We start from the raw sequence: 21639 nt of genomic DNA on the forward strand, positions 1-21639 counted from the left end.
CCATTATATGGCTAAATTTAATTATTTCAGTAATCTAATTCAACAGTAATGCAATGTTTAATTTAACCCGTAACTACTGAACCTGGTATAGGATTCTAATCTTGTTAGATTTTTATTTTTTACCCAAACATCTTACATGAATTTCAGAAAAATACTTGGACATGCTCTAAAGCTCACACTCCGCTTTCCCCACTGACTGCAGACCCAAGTCGGTTGATGGGGATTAATGGGCTGCATAATATGTAAAACTGACATTAGATTAAATGCAATAGTTTTACATTGCTTTTTGCGGATGATGTGGTCCTCCTAGCTTCATCCAGCTCTGACCTTCAGCTCTTGCTGGGTAGGTTCGCGGCCGAGTGTGAAGCGGCTGGGATGAGGATCAGTACCTCCAAATCTGAGACCATGGTTCTCGACTGGAAAAGGGTGGCTTGCCAACTCCAGGTCGGAGGAGAGGTCCTACCTCAAGTGTAGGAGTTTAAGTATCACGGGGTCTTGTTCACGAGTGAGGGTAGGAGGGATCGGGAGATCGACAGGCGGATTGGTTCGGCGTCTGCAGTGATGCGGACGCTGAGCCGATCTGTCGTGGTGAAGAGGGAGCTAAGCCAGAAAGCCAGGCTCTTGATTTACCGGTCGATCTACGTCCCAATCCTCACCTATGGTCATGAGCTTTGGGTAATGACCGAAAGAACGAGATCGCGGATACAAGCGGCCGAAATGAGTTTCCTCCGTAGGGTGGCCGGGCTCAGCCTTAGAGATAGGGTGAGGAGCTCGGACATTCGGGAGGGACTCGGAGTAGAACCGCTGCTCCTCCGGATGAAAGGAGTCAGTTGAGGTGGTTTGGGCATCTGGTCAGGATGCCTCCTGGACGCCTCCCTGGGGAGGTGTTTCGGGCATGTCCTGCCGGCAGGAGGCCCCCGGGTCGACCCAGGACACGTTGGAGAGGTTACATCTCCAATCTGGTCCGGGAACGCCTTGGGGTCCTGCCGGAGGAGCTGGTGGAGAAGGCCGGTGAGAGGACGGTCTGGAGCTCCCTAGTTGGGATGCTGCCCCCGCGACCCGGACCCAGATAAGTGGAGGAAAACGAAGATGACGAGTTTTACATTCATCAGCAAAAATATAATATTCAAACTTTGAAGCATGGAGGTGGAGGAGTGATGATTTGGGCTTCCTGTGGTTGTTTTTTTTTTTTTCAAAATTAATGAAACGATTGCTGAGAAATTGAAGTATATTTTTTAGAAATGTAATTGTTTCATTAATTGTTATACCTTTTTGTGTTCTGAAGACACTGGGCACTAGTATGTCTGTTACAGAAACTCAGGACAGAATTGTTCTCATCAATGGAAGACACAGCTGGGTTAATTTTATGATGCTCATCCAAAATAAAGTTCGAATGTGGCTCCATCAAGAGTTTAGCCCAGAGGCAGCTGAGGCAAAACATCAAATATTTTAATGATAAATGTTTTGTTTTTTTTACTTAATGGGTTTCAAAGAGCATCACATTTTACATGGAGCGATTTACCCGCCTGCATTTTCTCCTGAAAAACCACGATGTCCGTGTCAAGCATACACCTTCGTGTGTGTGTGTGTGTGTGTGTGTGTGTGTGAGATGTGAATTTGAATCGGATGAGCACAAAGACTTGCCTGCCGGGAAGAGGATGATGTGGACTCATGGAAAGATGGTTTTAGCCTACCATTCCCTTTCAAGTTCGTTCTTGAATCATACACACACACACACGCACGCACTCACACGCACGCACGCACGCACGCACTCACTCACTCACTCACTCACTCACACACACACACACACACACACACACACACAGCTCTAGGTGACCATGTCCTAATCTGTAAAACAAAACCACATGCATTTGCAGCAAGAAGCTCAGTCCAAACTACTTTGGCGTCTGCCACATCAAAAAAGTATACTACTACTACTACTACTAATAATAATAATAATAATAATAATGATAATAATAATAATGATGATGATGATGGTGAAAAAGTTTTAGCCTCCTTATCATTTTCTGATCAGTCTAATATAAAAATTCACAGAAAAATAAAACCACAGATGTGCAACAACTCTGTAGTTTCATGAAAGAATCTGGGTTGCAGCCTTTTGCCACAAGTTCACAAACCTGGATAAACTGAAGACAACAACTTTCATGAATGCTAATGGAAGGGAGTGGAGTATGGAACGGTCTTTCGCTGAACCCAGCACAGCAACATTCATGCATTTAGAGTTGCAGCTGAAACAACAACAACAACAACAACAAAAATTAAAAATTAAACATTCTCCTATCATTTTCATTCGATTTTTAGGTGATTTTTTTTTAAAATGCTGTTTTGTGCAGAAGTCTAGCACATTTCTGAAAGATTAAACACTTGAAATGTCAGTTGCAAAAAGCTTAAATATGACTTTTTTTCCCCCACTGTATTCCTTCCTGGGGAGTTTTTATTTAAGAATTTTAAGTGCTGCAGGCCACCTGCAGATTGTAATTGAAAACAGAATGAAACAGTATTGATGCCTTCATGTGGACGAGACTTTTCCTTTGCTCAGCGTGTCGCCTCAGGTCCAATAACAGATGTCTCTTTGTTGTTGTGTTTGTCGGTGTGTGAGCACAAAAAGGTCCTGGTTCCTTGAAAGAAAAGTAGAATGTTTGGTTTTTTTCTGCTCTTTCTTATTCCTATTTATTCAACTCAGTAATTTTAGATGACAGTGGGTAATAAAAAGTGCATGACGCAAACAAAATAATAAAGAAATATATTACATTTCACTGTTTTCATGCCGTTTAAATTATTGTACACAAACTAGGGATGCACCAATACGATACTGGTATCGGCACCGATACCCATACCAATACCAGTATCGGTATCGGTAAAAGTTAACCAATACCAGGAACCGATACCAATGCAGTTGCTTGAAAATAGCTTCACTGTAGTTTGTCATTTCTGTTCACCTAATATTTTAGTTTTGTGATGATTTCCATTCATATATTTTACTTTTTATCTACCTCACAGTCTTTTCCTGTTGAAAACAGAGAAGAAAATAAAATCTGTATTCCAAATCATTGCATTATTTGTGTGGTAGAAGTATCGGTATTGGTAATCGGTATCGGCGAGTACCCAGATCCAAGTATCGGTATCGTATCGGTTTGGAAAAAATTGGTATCGTTGCATCCCTAACACAAACGCTCACCTTATTCACCTTCAACCAGATCGGCCGTGGAAGATGTCCTATTACTTTTTAAAGTTTTCCATCCATCCATTTTATTTATTAAGCACATTTCTACTCGGCCGAGGCCAACTAAAGTGCTACACAGTAAAAGAGCATAAAAATCAACACACGGGAAGAAAGTAATGTAACGTGAGGAAATATGGGTTTTCTGTCACAAAGGTGGTGTTGGACTCAGCTGTGTCAAAGCTGGGTCGCTGAGAACTTTCACCCACAGATTAAGACCTGAACGCCAGCGAGTCTGGGAGGAAACCATAACATCTGCCACCTGCGGTACCAGAAGAAGGAGTTCTCATGGACAAGTAGTCATAACAAGTCAAAACATAAAGTTTAAACTTCCTTTTCTTGTTTTGAATGTTAAAAGTTTAATCATCAATTTGCTCATTATAAATGTGATTTAATCAAATGAATGACTATTATGCTTTGGGGTAATTATAAGAGATTTAATGAATCCATAATTAGATAATGTTGAGAGTGTTTGTTGCTGACCTTCACACACACTCAAGCACACACACCCACACACAGATTCTCACAGTTAAACTCCAAAACACATTTGCTGACGCACACGTTTGCTTTGAGAGGAGAAAGGTTTTTGGTAAGTTTCAGTCTTATGATTTCAGTTCGTGCTTGACAACGAAAGAGAGAGGACGTGTGAACAACCGCTGAAAGGGGGGAGCCGGTTGGCTCGTTCCAACCCTCCCACCCCCCTCTCACGCTTTTCCTGCCAAGCCAGGCAGAATAGCTGAATCGCGACTTCTAACGCAGACTCATTACCGAGTCTTTTTATTTCTGAGTGAATTAACTTAAGAAAACGCATCGACAAAACGCTCTACCATCCACGTGTACCGAGGGCAACTCTGGACCGGTTCCGTTCGACACCTACGTCTCCTGTCAGCCGCCGGTGTCATCTGGATGAACCACAACATCCTCCACGGCCCGGATCCGAAAGAGGGTCCACAAGAGTTCGGTGAGACAGAGCACGGCGTTTAGCGTTTTGATGCATCTTTTCCAACTAAACCTAAGTTTATTCAAACCATCACTTTTCACTCAGACACCTGTTTCTTCCTGAAGCAAAATCAGATGCCCACACGCATCCATCTCACCTCAGGTTCAATTCTCACTACACTTTGCACACACACGCATCCATAATCACATCATATCACTCTCAATCTTCATTCACCGACAGAAGGTCTATTTGAGCAAGAACAGCATATCAACTGTTAAAGATTGTCCCACAAAGTTGCCAATGTGAGTGTTATTTCCTGTTTGTCAATTTCAAAATCATTAGTTTAATTTGAAGAATTAAAACTTTTAATTGTCAAACTGGTTTCCTCATTGAACTGAAACACAGACACACAGATATTATCGTCAGTTTATCGATGAAAACAACCTTTGAGTCTTCTTAACAATATAACTGAGTAAAGACAGTTTCTCCTTACAATATAACTGAGCCAGTCAATATTTTCTTTACAAATATGGCTGAGCCAGCCAAATTTCTTTACAGTAACAAAAGTAGTACAGTAACTACTATAAAATCAACAATAAAAATAAAACTGAGACATAGTACAAGGCTAACTAGGCTGAAGTAAAAGCCAAGGAATAAAAATGAGCCTTCAAGCATGATTTAAAATCAGAGAGAGAGGGGCCCATTCCCACTGCTAGAGGGAGTTGGTTCCAGAGGCGAGGTGCACAGATCGAGAATGCTCGTTCTCCTCGTGTCCTCACCCAAACACTTGGGACCTGAAACAGGCGGTGGTCTGCTGACCGAAGAATTCGACCAGGTACGTAGGGCTGAACCAGCTGAGTCAAGTACAGAGGCACATAAAGATAGTGATTTAAAAACAAGAAGTAAAATTTGAAACTGGATGCGGTAGCTCACTGGATTATTTTTGTTTGATTTACCGTGGCGAAATATTAGCAAAAAACATATAAAGTTCTCATTTTGGTGAGCTAATAAGTGTGTGTTCAGTATGTGTGTGTTGGGCCAACAGTTGTAAGGGTGCTGTTTGAGCGCAACCATCTATATAGATATAGATATTGATATAGATATATACAGCTATATAGATAGATGATGCCCGTTGGCTTGATTTATATGGTTTTGATATAAAACTGGAGGTTCCCACCACCGCCATTTTGACCGTGTCACACGTCTCGTCACACCCAGACAATCCCAAAACGGAAAAAAAAGGTGAAGCTGATGTTGAGGCTTCTACAGTTGGAATAGGGTTGGAACAAATGAACCAATAGCTACTAGCTAACTTAGCTAACCCAAGAAGCTAAGAAGGGGGTCCGGGGCAGCCAAACTGCATGGCCGTTTGGCTTACGTGCGAGGCTCACAAGCTTTTTTTTTTCTTTTCATTTGCACGGTAGGCCAGCTGAACATATATTTGATTATGGCTCACACAGTCACCTTGCCTCAAGCTGTTTGCAAGGTGTAATGGGGAGCCAGTGATGCTAAATAAGGTTGACAGAAATCTCTTGAGGGGAAAAAAGAAGCCAGTCAGGTCACATGATGAGCTCTGTTGTTGTTATAGAATAATACAGTTTGCACGTGCATTTATCAGGCGTAACACGAGGAATCCTATGACAGACTGATGAAACAAAATTAAATCAAAATGATATGAACTTCAACACATGAACACATTTTTGTAAGAAAACACACTTCAGAAACCATTGGGAATGTTTACAAATTGTGCAGAATGATTCTCTGAAAAGCACCCAAAGGTTTAATGAACTGTATGCACGTGCAGTCATCAAACAAAAATGTCAGCGATGCCCAGTAGAAAAATATAAAAGTATCAAATCAAAGTCTCAAAGTAAAGAAGTGAAACCAGAACCCACAACCTGAGACATCATGTATTTTCCACAGAAGTCTTAGGTGTAGCTATTGTCAATGACACCATTATCTGTCTGTGATGTTAAGCGTGGATGAGTCACCGCTTCCAAAGTGCATCGTTCAACCCTCATTTTCTTAAATCAAAGCCTTTTTCAAAGCACAACTCCAAATTTTCACCATGACAGGATCAAAGTGTCTCTGCAATCATCTGGTGCTGCATCTTCTGTTTGCTCCCCTTTAGATTCTGCAGGATTATCAATGACATTACGCAATAATTAGTCCAGTTGGGCACGAGGCTTTTAAAATTTCTTCCCTTTTTTTGAGAAAATTACACAATCTTGTCTTTCTTTGAGCTCCTCAAAGCTGAATTATTTTCATTACTAGTGATTTCAGTGTTGTGGAAACTGATGCATATTTCTAATCTTAATAAACTCGTTGTACAAAATCACACTGACAGGATAGTTATGTTGCAGCAAACGTGCCATAACTAGGGGTGGGAATTTAACGTGTTAATTACAATTAATTAGAAAAATAACACGTTAAAATGTACCATTTTGAGTCTGGAAATGGTTCAGCATCACAATTTATGCCCTATAAATCAAAGAATATCAAGCTGCAGCTCCTAAAAATTTCCAGAGTCTGGTCTACAAGAGCAAATAAACCTTTTTTTACATGTTCAGATCACATGACAAAGAGAGAATTTTTACCATTCTGTTTTGTAGTTTGTAGAAAGGAAGCAGTACCTTTATTCATCTGAACTTTATTACAGCTGGAGGGAGAAGCATGCACAGCATTCATCTTGTAATCCTCAGCAGAACTTCCCCTGAACTCTACACTACACCTCTCTCTCTCTCTCTCTCTCTCTCTCTCTCTCTCTCTCTCTCTCTCTCTCTCTCTCTCTCTCTCTCTCTCTCTCTCTCTCTCTCTCTCTCTGCCATCTAGTGTTCAGTTCAATACACATTTGTTCCATTTCACGGCCATTTACACTTAAAAGCATCTTTCCGATGCATTTCTCTTATCCGATGGCACCATCTAGTGGCTGACAAGCATATCACACAAGTCTGTCGATCTGTTTTATTAAGAAGGCGGCTTCACGTTTCTGGTTTATAAATGTGCTTTGGTAGCCGACAAACAGAGCTAAAACACGCTGTTTTACATGTTTTATTATCATGTCATGTTGTGCTTTAATACATTTATATTTTAAAGACTTGTCTGTGAAAAGTTCATTGTCATTCAGCTGAGTTATTCCTTGAATTTGAAGCATCTAAGCGGTAGTCTAACACTATTGGGTAGTACCGGTTGGTGCTCAGTTTCCTATTGCACAGAGCTCTGTGGAGCAGGGGGCGTGCTTAGCAAAAAAAAAATGTATTGCTTACATTATATCACAGTGCATGATAAAATAAACACTTTTACGGATTTCTGAAAAATCGTACATAATTTCTGAAAGGAGAAAACTCTGGAAAGCCACTTTAATAACACAAATATTTACAGAATGGTTCCCTTTACAATGAGACCAAAGTAATTAAATGTACCTTGTGGTTACAGAAAAAGAGTCGTTAAAGTGTGGGTAAGTCAACTAATTATTATTGATTTAAAAAATTGCTTAGGTACAAATTGTCTTGAAAGATTAAAATGTGATTAATAAAGATTAACTGATTACAAAGCCTCTAATTAATTAATTTATTTATTTTTATAGTCCCACACCTAGTCATAACCCATCAGTTTGGATTACAAACCTGACCACATGTTTCTGGGCTCTGGGCAGCATGGTGAGTAATCTAATCTAACATGTGGATCAATACTGTTTATTCCATACAATTTCTCTGAAATCCACAAGGGAAAGGTCTATTTTCATGGCCCCCTTGTCATTCCAGTCTCTCTTCATCCTTTTCCTTTTTCTTTATTGGTGTTGATCACTTTGACCTATGAAACAAAACGCTAACCTTGCTCCCACAGATCAAAGCAGACGGTATTTTAGGCATTACAACTTTGGAAGAAATACAGTCTCACCAGAATATGGCTTTTGACAGAATTTTTATACGGTGAAATTATGTATTTTGTTGTGTTTTTTTACTTAAAATATACCAGCAAAAAGTCTAAAATCAACAACTGAGGTGACTTTCTGGTCACTTGATCGAGTCGACACCTCACTAGTGTCCCATGATCAGCGATGCAGTTTGATTGGCTAAAAGCCACTCAAACTCAATCGAGTGACGATTACTTTGGGTGTTGAATTTTCACAGCTGAAATTTTTGCTGGTGTATTTTAACTTAAAAAAATTCTAATACATAATTTCACTGAATACAAATTCAATGTGTTGCCCTGTTATGGACTGGCAACCTGTTCTGAAGATGGGCACCAGCCCCCCGCGACCCTACGTGGATAAGCCGGTATAGAAAATTGATAGATGGATTAAAATTCTGGTGAATATGTTTCCAAAACAGTATGTTTTTATGTAACTAAAAGTCTTAAAAACAACTAATCCTGAGAAGTCGTTAAATGTTTAAGAACTTGCTTTAAATACAGCGTGCGTACTTCCTTAACTCTGTGATGTCATCAGACTGGGACGGCCAGGGGTGGACTGCTTCTGTCAACATGAGAGCGGAGCCGCCGTTCTCCATCTTCAGTTTCTCATCAATGAGGTAAGTCTGAACAATTTGTCAAGCCAAACAGGTATTTTTGGATCAAAGTGTTTAACATACTCAGGTTGCTGATGCTACTGAGGTCGTTGTTTGCGTCTGGCCTGTTTGATTCATGCAGGCTGCATGTGGAGCACCATAACACATGATTTAGCCTAGATGTTTCTGTTCATCTCTGTAAGCCGCATGGTGTTTGAGATTCTGGGTGAATGATTTTAAGCACCGCTTTCCCACGCCAGATATGTCATGTTTTTGTTTCACTGAGTATTGCACTGCAGGGGCTGGTGAGAACCTGCATTTTGTTTCAGCCTGTGTATTTCTGCAAATACCAAACAAAATAAATAAATCTTGAATGTTGAATCTTTAAATCTGTCTTCTTTGTCAAACATTTAAAACCTGTCAGTAACCTATTGGGTTGGCCCCTTGATTCATACTGGGATAAATGGATTATTAAATAACAAGTTCACTAGTTTTTTTCAATGCATTTGCAGTGGTTCCTTAATGTGAACGAGTGCCTTAGGAGCCGATCTCAGTGGAAATAACAGCTCTCCTCTATCAGGAAGTAGATGTTAGTCAGAGGTAGGGATGGGTACCTTTGACATTTGAATCGATCCGGTACTAATTCCCGGTACCTACGAATCGATACCGGTACTTAACGGTACCAATTTTCGATACTTTTGAGTGTTTATTATTTTAATTCTCTTTTATAATTAAATATATATTTTTCTCAATATATAACAATATTTGATAAATATCACGATAAATAACATTCAACTGTTTGTATTTTAACATCGTCCTTGTAGTTTTATAAGCTGATAATTAAATTGAAGCAAACATCTTTACTGTGAACTAAATTTACTGTGTATCTTCATTCCTTTTGCCATCTTTTTTCATTTGATTTTTCCTACTGGGAAGTTAGAATTTCCGAGGAGAAAGCGAACGCACCATTAGATGATAACAATGGTAGCAATGGAAGCTAACACACCAAGCTAACGTTATCTTAAACAGTTTATTTAGCTGCTGGAGCAGATTAAAATGATGATGCCTCACACTTAGATCGTTGTCACTGGTTTCATCTTCACCCAATCACCCGTCACATTTAGTAAAGTGAAGCCAAACTTTAGAGCTCGTTCATGTTCTTCTAGTCGGGAATTCGGAGTTCCGAGGAGAAAGCGAATGCATCATTAGCGAAACGGAAGCTAACATATCAAGCTAATTATATTTACCTACCAGAGCAGATTAAGATGAGGATGTCTCACTTAGATCGTTGTCGCTGGTTTCATCATCACCCAGTTACCCATCACATTTAGTGAAGTGGACCCAAGCGTTAGCGTGCGTTCTTTCTACCATGCTGCTCTGTTTACAGCTAGTTTGCAGCGACCGACGACATAACGCTCTTGCGCATGCGCAGCTGTCTTGGCAAGTTCTCGTTATGATGGACGGGTACCGGAACGAGGCACCGTTTGAAATGACGTGAATCGGTGCTCGGTCGGTACTATGGAATTCGGTCGGTACCTTAAAAAGTACTGAATTCGGTACCCGTGAGCCGTTAGGATTTGGAGTCTTATTTCCTGACATCTGGACATCTTGCCTCTGGATAACAGCAATGTGACTCTAACACTGACTCCATTTGCTGTGCAGCGTTGATGTTTTATCTCCACAAATAACACAAGCCTGGAGGAGTTCTGCTGTGTGGTGGAGTTGCTAATGCCAATGGTTAGCTCAAGATAGCCAAGATGTGCTCCGTTCTCTCTTGGACTCTAAATCAGCAGCCTTGCCTGTCGTGAGTCAAGATGGGTGAGTCCATGAATGCTAATTTTCAGTGTGACGTAGATTCGATTGGCTTTTCTAATCCAAGCGTTTCCCCGTCTTTTTTCAATCAACGGCTAATGCAGAAAATGGAGGCAGAATATTTTCACATTCCACTTGTACGTGAAACTCTGAGTGACACACCATATTCAAAAAATAACAACTTAAAAATAGTTTCTCAGTCTTTAAAGGAATAGAAAATAATTTGAGAGTGGGAAGAAAAACTTTGTTCAGAACTATTTATAATGGAGATCCCAGTAATTTTAAAATGATATATGTGTGCTTCCCCTAAAGTCATGATGTGTTCTTTGTTCAGAGCTAAATATCATTTTTTTAAAGAAAAATACTTGATTCAAAACTTGTTTTACCTTCCCAGCTGAAACGATCACTTTGACCTTTACGTGTGAATTTAAAAAATACCTTGGTTTCTATAAAAGTCCCTTCCCTCTTTAACAGAACGCTGCTGCAGAGGTGTTCCATGTCAAGCACGCGACTTCAACAGGCTTTTATGCGTTTTAACAAAAGGACGTAGTTGCATTAGGAGGAAATGGCCCTTGTGCTCTAACTGCAGAAGCTGGGTCACAGGTCTCAAACAAAAGCAACCTTCTGCCACCTTGTTCATTCTGCTTTAATCTCCTTTTTGCATCATTATTCAGTTTATTTCCTTTGAAGACCACCAGCTCTTTCAGCATTTTCTCCATGCCTCTGTCCTACTGGTGGAGTCTGTGGTAAATATAGGTGGATGGGTTTGGAGAGGGGTTCCAGCTATGGACTTTGCGGACTTTGTGGGTGTAACTATGTTGAAAGTGCACCAAGGTGTGACGTCATTTTTTTTCTTTATATATAGGAGTGTAACAGCTTGTGTGTATGCTTCATTAGTATTTGTGCAACTGATGTTTAGTTCTGCATTTTTCAGAAGTTTTATTTTCCAACGTTCCCAACCAGGCCCGGATGTAGGCATGGGCAAGGAGGGGCAATGCCCCCCTAATAAATAGTGACTGCCCCCACAAATGCGTTGACATGTAGAAATCCCAAATTTGAAAAGATTTGAAAAAGGGTCAGAGTGCTCTTCTCTCTCTCTCTCTCTCTCTCTCTCTCTCTCTCTCTCTCTCTCTCTCTCTCTCTCTCTTTCTCTTTCTCATTTAAAGTAGCTGCTGATTGGTAGATGCATAGGGAGGGTGTGGCCAGCCACCGCACTTCGTTCTCTGTTGTCTCACTGACTACGTTTACATGCAGCCAATATCCGGCTTATGATCGGGTTAAGGTCGGTATTCGGGTTTCTGAGTTGATCAGAATAACCCGTTGACAAGCATAAATAGAAAGATTTACCTCTAACTTGCATAACCCGATTTAAATGCGGACGTTGGGGTAGCGTCAGGACGTATGGACTACGTCAAGACGCAATACACGGTTACCTTCTTGTATATTTCGCTGTCTCTGTACTTTCGGCCGTCAGCAAAAGACATAATGTTCATACTTTTCACCAGATCGATGAAGACAGAGGTTTCCTCGTCACTCCAAAGGTGTGGTGCTGTGCCGCGACTCGCCATGTTGCTCCCAACTTGTTGTTTACTTCCGGTGTTCTGGCGCATACGAGACGTCTCGCTACTCAAAAGACCAAGATTCCTTGCGAACAGAGCATGCGCAGAACACACGCTTTGATGAGGATATCCCGATATGCGTTTACACGGGTTAGAAAAGGGTTACCCCAGGTGTAGTTACCGGGTTTTTAAAAACCCGGTTATGAGCACATCCGGGTTTTTGGCGGTGTTTACATGGACCTGCGGAACCGGGTTATTGTGAATATTTGGGTTTTAAAAGGGTTACTGGCTGCATGTAAACGCACGCAGTGACTTCACACGCTCCCAGATAGTCAGCAGCAGAACACAGAGACGCACCATTGTTGTCTGACCTCAGCCACTGGTTGAAGTTTTCTTCTGCTGTTGGTCTCTGGAATAATTTGGTTACTCTTTCTCAAGGTTTTAGTTTGCCTTGTTCTCTTCTTTCATTTGTTTTTGAAGTGATCCAAGTCGACATGTGCAGGTTTCTGGTTTCTAAACCGAGCAATAGTGCTAAGGCACTAGCGGCAGAAGTCGGCTGGTCGGGTGCTGCTTCTCAACTCGCCACACCCCCCATGTTTAGGGCAGTACTGGAACAACCAGTTGCACAAGCACCGCAGCCCCTCCCGCTGCCCCCGTTGCTACCAACCCAGCCGTCGCTGTGGGTGAAACAGGACTGAACAGTAGCGCGCCGTCCTGTTACGCCCCCTCTGTCTAGGAGCTTCAGAGGGGATAACACAGGAAGCAGAAGAATATCAACCCAACTCCAGGAGTGTTCAACAGGACAAAAAAAAGGTTTATTTAATCACAAGATAACTCAAAGATGAGGTTTCAATAAACTACAAATAAAACACCATAAAAGCAAATCAAATGTAACCAACTAGACTTAAGAAAACTCAAAATGCTGGTCAAAGCCACAGCACTAATAAACGCAGGAAGACTCGAACTTAACCAAAAATTCTTCTACTTCTAAGGCAGGGATATACACTCAACAAGCAGAAACCAGAGCTGTAAACTACTCGCTCAATCGCCAACCAACGAAGCACCACGCTTCAGGCCATCTCAACAGTCCTTAAGTGTGTGATTATTCTTAGCTCAGTAATCCAACATCCAAGCTCCACAAGGACTAAACCACAGGGATTGTGTTGAGGCAACATGTTTGCTTTATGATAAACCCACAAATGGGAGGAAACACAGCAGCCCAGTGTCTTTCCACCCTTCCTCTTGAATGTTTGCTGCACTCCATAAATAGTCTCAGCCTCACCTGAGTGCAGAGTGGCTGCAGCTGCGGTCTCTGCTGCCGGTAGGAGGTGCGTCTCTCCAAGGTGCTGATCCTGCAGGCTGACTCTGAGGGAAGGATGGCCCACAGGCGCTATCCTTGGTCCTGAAAGATGGGCACTGGAGACTGTAGGTGCAGCAGCAGAAAAAGGGCAGGAGAGCAGAGGAGCCACATTATGGGGACCATAACACTTCCCAACCCACCGCTCTTGTTTTCCCCAGGCGCCATTTTGGGAAGAACATGTGCTCATTTTGCCCTACCTGGTATCGTGGGAGACCATGGCTGGAATATTCAGTAAAGCTGCATGCATGCTTTTGTTTCCCATGTCGTACATTTGGGGGGAAGAACAATGATAGGGATTTGGTTTTCACAAAACAAGGATTTAATAATTGGAAAACAGCACTGGAAAAGGACAAGGGATTCACAAAGCATGCATCAAGTCAATGCCACATAAAAAATGAAAAAGCCTGGTCTGAAATGTCCCAAAGAGTGGTCACAGAGGAAACGATAGGTAATTTAATAAGTCCCACACAAATCGAAAAAAAAAACAGTTGGAGAAGTTCAGTTCTTAGCAGTAAATGAACTAGTGTGGAAAGCTCCAGTTGAGATGATTTCTCTGCAGAACTGTTCTTAAAAATGGTCGACTACACACTGGCCAAAGACTCCAAATTTAATGAAATAAACAAACACATCCCAGAAAATGCAAAACACACATCTCACAACATACAAAACGAAATTATTGAAACACTGGCAAAAATGATATTAAAAAAAGATCAAAGATGATTATGACCAAGCAGATTATGCTGGGTTTTACATAAAAAGTGATGGAACTAGGGACAGATGCAATGTGGAGTGTTACATCCCCGACGTGTGTTGTTAAAATGTGAAGGAGGGGGTAACATAAGAAATGTGACAGTGGAATTAAAATGGGTTTAGTTGCCATAAAAGGTTTCAAAAACAAGCAAGTGAGCAGATGGAGAGTATTATTAAAATAATGCCTAACAAAAAAGACTAAAAGTTTAACATTTAAAGGACCGCTTATCAGCATTAAAACACCTGGTTAAAACTTTGTTAGAAGTTTTACCAAAACCAAAGGTGTTTTAAAAACACAAGTTGATAATATAAACCAACGCACCAAGAACACACTGAGTGTTTTAAAATCCCAAAGTCGGTAACCTACGATGTTAACCTTAAAATCAATACATGAACCAAAAAGATCACATGGATCTTCTAAAACACACAAAAAGGGGTTTAAAACAAAGCGTAAGGCCTGGAGGACAGCAGAATCCCCAGACTGCTGCCTCCCAGACTTCTTCTTCTTCGATGAAAAAGGCAGGCTGGAGAAAGCCCAACATGACACGGGCAGGTAACTCCTCTGCATCAAAAGTAAGTAACAGAGGAGTGGATCCACGAACATCAAATCCCAGAGGCAGAACAGCCACCACCACTCAGGGAGGTAAACACGTCAGAAACAGAAACCTCATTGGACTCGCAGTATACTACCCCCTTAACCAAGGCACCAGAACGCGACTCAGAAACATCCACTTCCACTCCCATTAATGTTTCAAGCCGCTGCGCTTTGAGGCACTGGGCCCTCGTCCGACAAACCACCATCAACACACCAGGAAATGTGACAGTAGCGTCATCACATCCCCAATCACCATACTGATCTCCCTGGACACCGTGAATGGGTTGGATGTTTCAAAACGCGCACCAGCCACCGCCCTGATGCAGACCACAAAGCCACCCTCCGCTGCTTCGCCTGCGCATCCCAATCACCGTCCGATGCATCTCTGCTCTTCGCACGGTCTCTCTTACCTGCCCCAGACCCCGCCAGTGAATTGGCCGCCCTGGCCTTTTCAGCTCCCTTCTTCACCATTCACCACCATAAACGTGCAAAGTTGAGCCGCCATCTTACCGGGCCCGTACAGGCCGTCGGCTCACCACCCAAACCTGCCTATCAAGTCACACACAGCCACCACAGCAATCAGCTGGCCGACCTCCAGTCTCTTCAGATCCCTAGTGCAGAGCTCAATGTGTCTGGTCGCCTCCCAGACTGCTGAAGGCACAGCTTTTTTATCCCAGGTGTGGGTCGTCAGAGAGATTCATCTCAGCTGTGCTCCTCAGCCGCGAGGAGGAGGAGGAGGAGGAGGGGTGTCAGGCTGATCACCAGGGCTGGGTGATCCTGGCTCCTGCATCCAAAGTGGCCAGGCTGGTGGCCATAACATGGAGAATCGGTCAGTCATGGTTAGATTTGTCTGTAATGGCATTCCAGAGGAACACCTGATTGGTCCGCTTGACCTCAGTCAGTTAAATGCTGAATTCATTACCACCCAAACCCTTGAGCATCTCTCTGACTCAGGCTATAGTGCAGCTGAAATGATCAGTCAGTGCTCTGATGGAGCTTCTGTCATGAATGGGGTCAGGGGTGGGGTTCAGGCCTAACGGCAGAAGAAGGTAGAGAAGAATGTCCCCTACATCCACTACTACAACCGCCAGCTGCACTTGGCAGTGGTCCATGCAATGCAGGCAGAGCCATGTGCAAAAACCTTTTTGATCTTTCAGGATCTCTACACTCATTTTTCCACCGTCATTATGTTTCACAGAACTATGATGTTCCCTCCCTGAAACGACTGTTGGAGATCAGGTGGACAAGCCACCATGATGTGACCAAGCGCCTTGTGGAGAATCAGGATGCTATTGTGTGTATCCTGTCAGAGGTTACAGAGGACGGAGCTGCTGCTGTTGATATCTGTACAGAGGCATCAGGACTTTTGATGATGTTAAGGAGGCACAATTATTTTGAAATAGGAAAATTCCCCCTAAAAGTTCTGGGTTCCCTGAAGTCTGCAAGTTCTATGCTGCAGTCTCACTCTGTTGACCTGTGCTGTGCTTCAGAAGTAGTCAGTGCATCTCTGCAGGCTTTGAGGCAGATGAGAGAGGAGGAAAGTGAGGCATTAACCAGCACACCTGCACCAGCTGCTAAAGACAAAGAAAAACAAGCTCACTGCTAACAGGTAGTGTTGTAATGTCCACTGTGGGCCACGCAGAAGACTCCACAACTCCTAGCCAGGCTCTGAAGAGAGCTCTTCTCAACATTTTGGACATAGTCATTGTAGAGATGGAGACAAGATTATCCAAAAGCAATCTCCATCTCATGAAAGCCGTTAACTGCCTTCAACCTCAGTCTCCCTCTCTTCAGGATCCTGACAGGTTAAGTCCTCTGCAGAAAATGACAGGAAGTGACAAACTTTCCAATGAGATTCTTGTTGCAAAAATAATGTTGGAGAAAGAATTCAAAAAGACTGATGATGATGATAACAGTGTAGAGTTTGTAGACCAAATATCTACATGGGTATAAGAATGCCATTCCTCAGCTCCATCGCATGTAAGTGACCTCCTTTGTGATCAGAATATCAGCAGCATCATGCGAGAGCTCTTTCTCCACTTTGTCTCGTGTCCTTACCCCGTTCCGCCGTACTACGCTACACGAGAGAAAAAGAAATGTAGTCATTCTGGCTCACGAGAAGGCCGTAACAACAGGCCTAGATATGGATGGATTTGTTAGGACTTTTGCACAGAAAAGCAGACGGCTGATGCTGTAATGACTGATAAAAGCCATAAAAAATACACAAATTCTAAAAAAAAAAGAAATAAAAAATATATAAGTAAAATAAAAAATGGAAGGATGGACAGATAAGATAAATAAAATAGATTAAAGGCATAAAAAAGTTAAAAATTTAAAAGGCAGGCAGGCCCAATAGGGAACAAGTCAGTGTCCTATTAGTGCCGGTGCCAAGCCCGGGTAAATGCAGAGGGTAGTGTAAGGAATGGATCAAAGGAAAATATAGGTATATGGATAGATGAACTGTAATGATGATAGCATAATTTTCTATACATTTTAGGGATTGGGGGGTATGTGACACCCGAAAAATTATTTCCCAGACCTGCACCCCCTGATATTCTACCTGCCCCCCTTTGTAGGGCTGGCTAAGTCCGGCCCTGTTCCCAACAGTGTATTTATTTAACATTTGATGCATGATCCATGAGAATACACACATTAGTTTTTTTATTTTATTTTGCAAATTCTAGGTTTTCAGGGATGCTGCCTTCTCCTTTGATTGTTGCTCACTGGTATTCTAATATTCATTGATGTTTCTTATAAATGTTACATATTCATTCATTCATGCACGCATGCAAAACAAATCTTGCATAAAATCGTGTTCATGCAATAACGGGATGCAAATTCAAATCAAACCCTTTAACATTGTGCATGCATGCAGTCAGGTACTTCTTGAAGAAGCTAGGTCATTAGTGTCAAATTTTGGTCCTCGGAGGCCGATACCTGGCTTGTTTTAGTTGTTTCCCTGGTCCAAAACCCCTGATTAAATGTTTAAATGACATGTTCAGCATGTCACCAAGCATACGGAAATCTGTTTATCACCCACTGATTAAAATCAGGAGTGTTCTAGCAGAGAGACCTCTAAAACATGTAGGATGGTGGCCCTTCAGGACCAAACTTAAAAACCACTGCCTTTGCGTGTTATGCCTCTTGGTAAAAGTTAACTGGATGAAGTTGCATCAGGTAGTCATGGTTTGGCAGTAAAATCAAAAGCTAAATATGAGGTTGTGGGAAATAACTGCATCAACACAGATAGTCAAAAAACTCTGCCAATAGTAAATAGAATCGTCTGAGGGTGGGACTTTCTTGTTGAAAGCAAGTTAGGCTGTTAGAAAATTAAATAAAATATTGTTTCAAGGTCCCTATGAAGTAAATATGTTGCACTGAAAAAAATAACTTCAAATTAAAATGATATTTAATTGATATTTTGAACCTGCTACAGATTTGTCACAGCCCCCCCCCCCCCCCCCCCCCACACACACACACACACACACACTGCCAAACTGCTCACATTTAATATGGATGAGACTTTCATCACTTTTTTATGGAGCTACAGCTTCTCCAGGGTTTAGAATTAGCTCAAATGCTTCAATGGTTCATACTTGTTTCCTTCTCTTTTTAAAATAAATCTGATTTATATAAACAACAAACCCCATCAAACTAAGAATAAACAACACTCCTAATCATCTCAGATACACGGAGGTTAATTCCTTTATCTCCTGAATGAAAACAATACTGTTTTATCTCCATTAAGTAAAAAAAATAAAATAAAAAATCAGTGAAATGAATTATTTTAAACTTCTTTTTGCACGATCAGGGCGAGGGAGGAAAACGTCACCAATACAGAAATCAGCCAAGAGCATACAGCATTAGACTCCTTAATCCCACGATTATGTTGGTAATCTTAAACTAATTCTCCCTGGGCTCCAGTCTTTACAGTGATGCCCTGCTATCAAAGCCTCTCTGGGAATTTAAGTGTGATCACAGTTTTCCTCAGAAGATGAGCTGAAACCAGCTGACAGGAGTGTTTCAGCAAAGGGATGAGTTATTTTATGTTCACATGTTTGATTCTCTTTACTCCCTCATCGAGCCAGCTAGCTCAACGTTGGCTGAATAAACGTTGCTGACATTTTGAGATGATCAGTTTTGGAAAATGTAATATGGGGTAAAACATCCTGTAAACATCCTGGTATTTTAGGAAGTCAATGGGAACTTGCTCCTTTCGGCCCCCAGTGGATCGATGGGGAATTGCAAGTTGGCTTCCTCTTTGGCAGGCACAGTTTGCCCTTGGGTCTTCACACGTGCTTTGTAAATAAACAACTCCTGTGTTGTTTTTTCACAACAAGTTTTTGTACAAGTGAACTCTCAGGTGCACACTCTCCTTACGTGAGGATTTTTGCAGCTTACAGGATTTAAAGCTGCACACTAAGGTGTAGAGCGAGAGGAATTCCTGTCCTGTGGCCACCCACTCATGCACGGCACTCTTCAGTTCCACAGGTTTCTCTGTTGGGGAAAATCATAATCATGACTGTTGTGGACCAGGTTGTATTGTGTCAAAAGCACATCAAAGGACATGATTTTGCTTCCTTCTTCCTGCAGAGCAGAGTGGACTCAAGGGCTCAAATTAAAAAAGCGGTCTTTGGTTGCTGTTGTCTTTGAATGATTGATGCTGTTGCTGGAAAAACATTAAGTGCTCTGCAGTTAATTGATCTTATTAAATAGCTTATTTTTCTCTAACTGGTTTTGCAAATCAACACAAATTTCCTTCTAACATATCTTTATTGTGCGTGTTTTTTGATTTAGGGGGCGCTGGTCACAGCCTGTGCAGACGACACGCTGCACTTGTGGAATTTACGCCAGAGACGGCCGGCTGTCCTGCATTCCCTCAAATTCAACAGAGAGAGGTATCGGTGTCCCTTCTGCTTGATAAAACCACGAGTGTCTACACACAGTTATCCGCTCCCCAAAGATGCACTCAGAGCCCACACCAGTGAGAAGTGAATGTGGCTGTCGGTGTGTATCAGTGAATTCAGTTTTACAGGCTGTCAAAGGTGTGACTTCCCCTCACCCTCTGGGTCTGTCTCCCCATGTGAGATCTCCTGCTATTTTACGTCTTTCATGCTGCTGAACTTTGCTCATCCATCATCCTGTACCAAGAAAAAAAAAATCCCACCAGCTTTGCTCCTGTGGTCGATAAAATCATTTTTGGTTTAGATTTTGTGAGATGGTAACCTTCCACCTCCAAGTTTTAACCCCAGAAGGTTTATTTGCACTTAACCCTTGGACTCACATGAAGAACCAGTTTCAACTGATTTCAGCAAACAGTTTGGAGCCTTTGAAGTCCACAACACCACATTAGGTATGACAGCCTGGTCACCCTGTGCACCATGGTTCATCTCTTTTATTTTACTTGTTGTAGGTCATCTGTGCAAGTTTCGTGACTGTAGCTGTAACGCTAGGGACCTCCAAAGAGAAGCAAAATTCTGTTTTGAAATGAAATTGTTTATTTTTACGACATCTGTATGTAAAAGTCTGCCAGATGTTTTCCCTCTGAGGCCACACGTTTTAACGCATTGCAGGATGGTGAAAAGCACATTATTTTTTTTTTATTAAGAACAAAAAAAATTCTTTTGAGTTTGGACTGAAAGGTGCCATTCTGAGAATTTCTTCTTGAGCATCTTTTGCCACATTGCTTTAAATCCCCTTCTCAAACCAATGGCAACAAATTAATTGAAAGTTAAGTCAAAAATTTTAATAACTGCAGTTAAAAAAAGATTTAATAATTTTAATTGCCTCTGAAAAAAACAAGCATGTAAAAACGTCCTGGTACCGCTTCTAAATCACCAGATCTTGATCCATCCATCAAACCGCTAATTTGAATGTCTCTCATTCTGATGCACATAACACCCTCACTGGGCAGAAATGCTCGTTCTAAGCGGAGCAGCCAAACAGGAAGTAAAGCTAGCTTAGCTGCCTAGTGTCGTGTAAAGGATGCCCTGTTCTGTGCAGCACTGAAAAACCATTTATTAAATGTTATTTCTGAATACAATCAGTCAGTTTTTCAGGCAGGCTGATATGAAAACTGTCTTCTAAATTAGCTTCCGATAGAAAATAGACTGTGAAACTCTAGGAATTGAAAAGCCCTACGGATCTATGTCACACTGACACTCAACATTCATGGGCTCACCCGTCTTGGCACTTGACAGGGAAGGCTGTTGTTGGTTTAGTGTCTAGGGAACAGCTGAGAGCGTCTCAGCCAGTAGAAGCTAACTGTTAGCATTAGCATCTTCACCAAACAGCAGAAGTCCTCCAGGCGTGTGTAATTTATAACTTCAGTATTGTAGAGCAAATTGACTTCAGTATTGTAGAGCAAATTTACCCATTTTACTGTGCTGTGGTCTATCGTCCACTGGGTCCAAACAGTTCTTTCCTTCAGGAGTTTAGTGACTTTCTATCCTCCTCTGTGAAGCTGTCCAGACTGGTGATTGTTGGTGACTTTAACATCCATGTTGATGATCCCTCGGACCATTTTGCCATGAATTTCTCCAGCCTTATGGACTCATTCAGCTTTACCCAGCATGCTTCTGGCCCCACAAACACTAAGGGGCACACTCTAGACCTTGTTTTTACCCTGAGTCTAAATGCTGACAGTGTTTGTCCTGAGGACGTTTATATTTCAGATCACCATTGCATTTTCTTTAACTTGTCAGTTTCTGCATCCCCACCTCCTGCTCGCCGTATGGTTAGTTCTCGTTTTCTTAATGAGAGCACAGCTAACAATTTTTCTGCTGCTTTTGATCCACCCTGTTCTTCTGATAACGACCCAGATTCCTTAACTTCTCAGTTTAACGAGCACTGCCTCTCCATTCTGGACAACATC

The 21639-nt window shown here is 41.8% G+C and overlaps 1 protein-coding gene and 1 long non-coding RNA gene across 23 annotated transcripts in view; both read left to right on the plus strand.

The window, feature by feature from the left end:
* LOC129164972 (uncharacterized) overlaps window positions 1–8615 on the plus strand; it is a 10736-nt gene extending 2121 nt beyond the window's left edge. Inside the window, exons 1-3 of the long non-coding RNA XR_008564447.2 lie at window positions 1–4202; window positions 7617–7638; window positions 7768–8615. The exon at window positions 1–4202 is cut by the window's left edge and continues 2121 nt beyond it. This is a non-coding gene — a long non-coding RNA (uncharacterized lncRNA). The remainder of the gene's footprint in view (window positions 4203–7616; window positions 7639–7767) is intronic.
* The window catches only part of stxbp5l (syntaxin binding protein 5L), a 210037-nt gene that overhangs the window by 77299 nt on the left and 111099 nt on the right, over window positions 1–21639 (plus strand). For all 22 annotated transcript variants that reach the window (XM_015966780.3, XM_015966783.3, XM_015966784.3 and 19 more), the window contains exons 3-4: window positions 8632–8713; window positions 19563–19663. In XM_015966780.3, the coding sequence (XP_015822266.1) occupies window positions 8632–8713; window positions 19563–19663 (183 nt within the window). The remainder of the gene's footprint in view (window positions 1–8631; window positions 8714–19562; window positions 19664–21639) is intronic.

The sequence above is a fragment of the Nothobranchius furzeri genome, chromosome 14, assembly GCF_043380555.1.
Source record: "Nothobranchius furzeri strain GRZ-AD chromosome 14, NfurGRZ-RIMD1, whole genome shotgun sequence".
Lineage (NCBI taxonomy): Eukaryota > Metazoa > Chordata > Actinopteri > Cyprinodontiformes > Nothobranchiidae > Nothobranchius > Nothobranchius furzeri.